This window comes from Triplophysa rosa, linkage group LG21, assembly GCF_024868665.1.
Source record: "Triplophysa rosa linkage group LG21, Trosa_1v2, whole genome shotgun sequence".
Taxonomy (NCBI): Eukaryota; Metazoa; Chordata; class Actinopteri; order Cypriniformes; family Nemacheilidae; genus Triplophysa; species Triplophysa rosa.
Genome location: NC_079910.1, coordinates 17,727,346 through 17,733,716, shown reverse-complemented (window position 1 = coordinate 17,733,716; position 6,371 = coordinate 17,727,346). Strand labels below are relative to the sequence as shown.

At 38.5% G+C, this 6,371-nt stretch overlaps 1 protein-coding gene across 5 annotated transcripts in view; it reads right to left on the bottom strand.

Moving 5' to 3' along the window:
- Positions 1–1,630: 1,630 nt before the first annotated feature.
- Positions 1,631–6,371, bottom strand: part of LOC130571920 (ankyrin repeat and SAM domain-containing protein 1A-like) — a 92,974-nt gene continuing 88,233 nt past the window's right edge. For 3 of the 5 annotated variants that reach the window (XM_057363237.1, XM_057363240.1, XM_057363241.1), the window contains 2 exons: positions 6,007–6,183; positions 1,827–5,091 (listed from right to left, as the gene is read on the bottom strand). In XM_057363237.1, coding sequence (XP_057219220.1) covers positions 4,981–5,091; positions 6,007–6,183 — 288 coding nt within the window. In that variant the 3' untranslated portion in view covers positions 1,827–4,980. The other 2 variants (XM_057363238.1, XM_057363239.1) reach the window with 2 other exon arrangements.

Genomic DNA, 6,371 nt, shown 5'->3' with positions numbered 1-6,371 from the left:
TTGTCAGTCTCATGCTCACTCGCAAACATGATATGTTGAGCGTTAAAAAGACTTTACCCTCTAGATATGACAAAAACATGACCAAGTAAACAAACCAACAAAAATTACATACAGTATTACATACATATACATATATATAGAGAGAGATATCTATAAAAGCAGAATCATTCAAGTATCAAAAGACAGACCACCCAGAATTATTTTACAATTAAACATTGTTTATATTTTAATCATTAAGCTGCGGATATAATCCAAACTATCACCGTTGAACTTTCTAACGTGATTAGTTGTGCAAACACTGCTGCTGTCACAGGTGCTAGCATTAGCATCTGCTTGTACTTAGCACTGTACCCATTTTTAATGTATTGTGTTAAAAACAAAGTGGAAATTAAAATAAAAAGTACCAGACTTAAAATGCTCGTAAACTAAGGCTAAATGCTTACAGGAATATTTTCCATCTACACATCATATTGATGAATTATCTACACACACGCCTAAGGACATTGTTGCCAGAATGAATATGCAAATTTAACATCTGAATGTATTTCTTTTATTTTGTTAAAATATGTTTTATTTTTAACCAACCCTACTTTCTGCAACGTAATCATTACAATGAAAGACAAAAAGTTGCATTATAAACCCTTACATATAAACAACTCCGTGTTGTTTGTAGTGTCACATTAACATCATTTTGTATTAGAAATCACAGTATACTTGTAAAAGTCACAAAATATACCAGAATTGGACTGTACCGTTCTCGTCCCATCAAAGTCTTTCGATAATTAAAATAGTGTACCGTTACATAGCATTGTATCTCCCATTTATCTTTCTGTGATGTACACAATCCTATTAAAACATGACGATCAAATTCTCTAACCCATATGGTTTAGCGTTTCGAACTTTATTTTTTACAAAACCTTGGTTGTTTGACTTAAAATACTGACAAAACCGATTTATAATTTCTAGGTATGGATGGATTTACCTTAAACTGCTATAACAGGACAAGACTATATTCAACCAGTCAGTGTTTTGCTAAACTGAAATCAGTGTTTCTAACTTAAACTAGTTTTATTTCCCAAGTTATCAGACATAATATGAGCTACTACACTGAGATGAATTGGCATCGGTTCGGACACATCTTGCAGGTGTGTAGAACAGCATCAGTTCACAATGAAAAATAAAACAAAGCTCAAAGAGAATCAAAGCAATGATAAAACAACACTGGCTCTTGTTATTGCCCGAAAATACAGTGATGGTGCGTTTGTTCTTCCAGTGTTTGAAAAAACAAGTCTTTGAACCTGAAATCTTATAAAAGTGAGATTTCTTTTTTCCCATTTCTTTTTTCCCGAGGATGAGAGGGTTTTGTTTACTGAGAGTGGCGCAGTGGACGGGATACTCCGTGTCTGTGTTCGGCTCGTGTGTGTTTAAGAGCAAAGCCATATGATGGACGCAGTGAGTTTGCTGCAGGTTAGAGAAAACACACACACACACACACACACACACGCACACACACACACACACACACACACACACACACACACACACACACACACACACACACACACGCACACACACACGCACACACACATATGATGGACGCAGTGAGTTTGCTGCAGGTTAGAGAACGCACACACACGCACACACGCACACACGCACACACACACACACACACACACACACACACACACACACACACACACACACACACACACACGCACACACACACGCACACACGCACCAAACAAGTGATGTTTTATCCAGTCATGCTGCCATTGGCATCCAACTTTTCTTGTCTGTTTGGCATCCAACACAGTTGTCAGCTACAGAAAAACACACATACAGGGATTAAAAAAATGTAAGGTTTGGATAAAATGATAACATTTACAACACACATTGGAAAAGAAAAATTAAGAGGAAGGTAAGAAGTCACCCCAAACCCCTCGGACCCCTAAATAAATTCTTCAACTATATTCAATAAGGTTGACACAAAACTGCTATTCATAATTATAACTCAATGTTGAATCAATGTTGACAATAACCAATGTTAAATTAATTTTGCTATCAGGGTTGTGTTGGCACATACTACAACAGTCGGCGGATTCATTCGGTTTTCACATAGCGACTTGTTTGCAGCGATCCAAGGGTGGCAGGATCTTGTGAAGGATAAAGGATTTTGCGTGACAACACGAGACAGAATGGCGTAAGAAAAATAAAGGCGATGAAGAAATAAGCAGCAGGTAATAAAGTTAGTTTGGTTATGATCTTGAACACTTTTCTCAAGATGAAACTGACAGACTGTCAGCGTGTCTAGTATTTATATTCGCTGTGTGCTACATATTTGTAAATGCTTAAGCACCCATCTCTTGTGATCACATGAGGATTAAGGCTTGTGAGAAATATCGAAACACATTTCCACCTTCAAATCCCGAGACAGGAACATGAAACAGCCAACAGCATGTCCTAGCCACATCTCGGATCGATATGCCGTGACACTCTTGGACACGTGTTTGCCACAACACTGATATGAGACGGCTTATTCGGCAAGTACTTGATACAGTCACTGATACACATGCGACATTATTTTACTTTGACGTGTTGGCATCAGACACATCGCGAGCGTTCTCAAATACTTCTGTGATTTGGTTCAGACGTTTAGGCCCAGCCTGGTCTGATTACTCAGACGTAAGACTGCATGTCACATCACAGTGTTAAACACAAATCCATATTTTGGCAGCGAAATAAAAGAACAGTAATGTAACGGCTTCCAACGTCCCACCTGGATGTAAAATACAGGACTGAACAGATGCCAGGGTAGTGCATAGTAACAAAACAGGACTAAGAATTCATCAAGTCCTCACAGTTCATAGACCGAAGATTTAAAGGAAACAACGACTAAAAAAAGCTTGCATCTGATTATCTACTGGCACTTTCCATGAAAAGGGTACAAAACAGGAGAACAGTGAAAAAAGGAGCTTAACCACTCAATGTTTGTTTTATGATTGCTTCCAACTAAAATATTTTTTTTTCACAAATTACATAAAATAATTAAATAAAATTACTATTAAAAACTGTTTCAATCATTATTTAAAAAATGAACCTATTGAAAATTAATTTACTTGTAATGATTGACTAAATAATATATAAATAATAATCAGACTAAATAATAATCTGACTAAAAGAAGCGTAACATGAGTTTTTAGAACTGCCTGTTTATAATAAAACCACTGAAATAAATAAAAGACCTGTTCAGTTTATTTTATACTATTTGTTAATGAAATACATAAACCTACAATGTCAGGATCTTACCTGACACTGATATCCCAGTGGCAATAGTCTTTTTTTTACCCTATTTATTTCACTAATATGATGTTTTTTGTATATATGGCACCTACATCCATAATGAATGGGACAGAGCAAGCGGAAAACACCCAATGGTATGAACTTCAACAGTAGTTAATGTCGACCAAAACACAGAAAAGCGGACAACAGAGTTTTACGAAAAACCGTTTCTTAAATTGCTCTGGAATTTTAAAGAGTTTGTGACAAAAAACAGACTTGGTCACAAACTAAGTCTGTAAAACACAAATTTCTCCAGCGTTCCCTGGAAATACTAGTTTCATCCCAATAAGGCTTGATAGTTTTAGCTTTGTAAAACCATGTTACATGAATCTGAATACAGGTTAAAATGGACAATTCAGAAATAGACCTCAAATATCATTACTTAACATTGTAATATAGAATGGGCAATAGAGTTATAGTGTTTACACCAAGAGCGAATTGAATTATTTGTGCGAGTAAATTACATACAAAGTCAATGCAAAGTTGCAGACAGACGTGAATGGCGCGAACTGGGCGGTGCGACTGCGCGAACATGCGATATTCGTTTCAATCGCGTCTTCAGCGCAAGTTGAAACATTTCACAATGAGTGGCATATTTGGGCAAAGAGCTTATTGACTACTACAGTTTGACACGTCCTGTGTATATTCACGCAAGTGAAGCGAAAAACAAATAATCCTAGAGTAATATAGAGCGTTTGATGTGAACACACAGTTATTAACAACGTTAGGTTACTGCTCAGTAAGGGCTAGGTAGTTTGGGACTAAACCGAAATATGCCATAAATTAAAAAAAACATTTAATGAAAAATATTCGAAATCATGTACTAAAACGAGGGCGTATTTTCAAATTTTTATGCTTCTGTATTACGATTACTCAAAACATATAAGAGAAGGTCAAGACTACTTGTCGTGCAATGAACAATGCTAGTTTATCTAACATGTCAAATAGTTTTTTTTGTGCCTTTATTGCATTAATAAAAAGGGCACCAGTTTGTACCCTACTCATTTAAAGTGCCTCATATATCCTGTGATCTGATGCTACATATTCGCAGAACCAGTGGTTTTTATCTCAAAATGATGCGGACGACGATGACGAAGTTCTTCATCAGTTCGTCACTGTGACTGCAGCCAACGTCTGCTGGAGAAGCACCAGAACAGGAAAAAATCAAAAACATCAAGAGAAAAAACGGTCACTATCAATGATGAATGGAGAATCCATTGGACAGTGTCAAGTTTTAGTTGTGTCAGTTGTGAAGAATGACTGTACTAACAGAGATGATCTGGTCCTCGGCACAGTTTGACTTTGGTTTCAGGCCAGTCTGGATGAGACTACAGGTGAGAGATGCTCCTAAAGTGAGCGGCATAGCTTTACAAACTTAAAGGGCTACGACCGGACAATCGTGAGGACTGAGGGAAATCTGTTTGTGAAGGTTTCTTTGGGCCGGTGTAAGCCTCAGGAAAAGATGGTTGGACAGTAAGAGCAGAACCTCAGCAGGACTGTGTGAGACAGACAGAGTTAAAGGAGCAGTTGGCTTCCGTGTACGGAGGTGAGAGAGGAGGAGTCAGAGTCTATCTAGAGAGTAAAGGCACAGAGCGAAAGAAAAGATGAGAAGGGAGGAGCGTGGAGGAGAGGATCGTCCAGTCAGAATATGGTGGTCTCGTACTTGGTGCTGACGGTGCGTTTGGGATCTTTGGAGTCCAGGATCCAGGCGGCGCTGCTCTGACCGTGAGCGTCCACATCCATCGCTTCCACCTAAAAAACACACACACTTGCTGACTGGATGTGATTAAGAATTGATTTCAGTGTTAATTCAGATCAATATGAAAATAATTAGCAGGTAGAACTTAAATGTACTCCAAGTCAGTTTGAATAAAAGTGTGGGATAAATGCATAAAGGTAATGTAATGGATCATGAGACATGTTATTCTTCAAATGACCAACAGGGGGCTCTACAACACTGAAACAGCATTTTGTAGTCCAGAATGCAGCTGAGAACCACCAACATAGATGTAGTGTTAAATGCAAAGCTCTAGGAGATCTTTGCAGGAGGTCTCACACAAAACTCTGGAATATGTTTTACATTTGCATTTATTCATTTGGCTTTCATCCAAAGTGACTTACAAGTAGGAGAGCATATAAACATTTTTTTAAAGTCCCCATGAAATCAAATTTAAAAATTTTTGTTGAGTAAATTAGCCTTTATGATATTTATAGTGTACCCCAAAACACCAAAATTTGCTTTTAGAAAAAATAACCATTTAAAGCTTACAGTCTCTCACTTCTGCCAATACAGATAAATATTTTTTATGACATCATTCTGCACTTCAGCTTTTCATCACGCTGTGAGGTAAACTAAACGCTAATGGCTATTTTAAAGGGGGGAGGAGAAAATAGCACATTAATCTTATTACATTTCTCCAATATGCCCTCGGGGATTCATTCTTTTCACTAGATGCAATGCATCTGCCACTGGGATTCTGCCACCTCCTTGAAGCACATGAGATGCAGTATTAAAACGTGGCTAAAACAAAGTATCTGAAGAGCCAGAGTTGGCTTTCGTCTGGAACATTTCTCACGTTGGCAGCAGGCCTGTGGTGCCTTAAAGTGCTGCACCCGTAGGCAATGCACTGGACTTTTTTAACCATGTGTGTGTGTGTGTACTCTCACCCCTGACTTGCGCATACTCCCTCGAGGTTTGGGGACGGGTCGGCTGCTCTTGGTCTCGATGATTTCTGCTCCCCCTGCAGCGCTCTGCTGTTGTCTGGTCCTCTGGGCCTGCAGTGCTAGCTGATAGGCCACTTCAAATGCCTGTCCCAGTGTCAGAATGATCTCATAGGTCAGGTTCTGGCAGAGGGGCGGAGACGGCGCAATTAACAATGATGATAGGGCGCTTAAACCATTATCACAACAAATATCAGTGAGTTCTCACAACGGTAGCAATCTTCCGATGAAGGATCTTTAATACCATCATCAAGAGTCATACATCAATAATCTGTGCCATTAAACTGCACTTATGATACATTATAACTCAT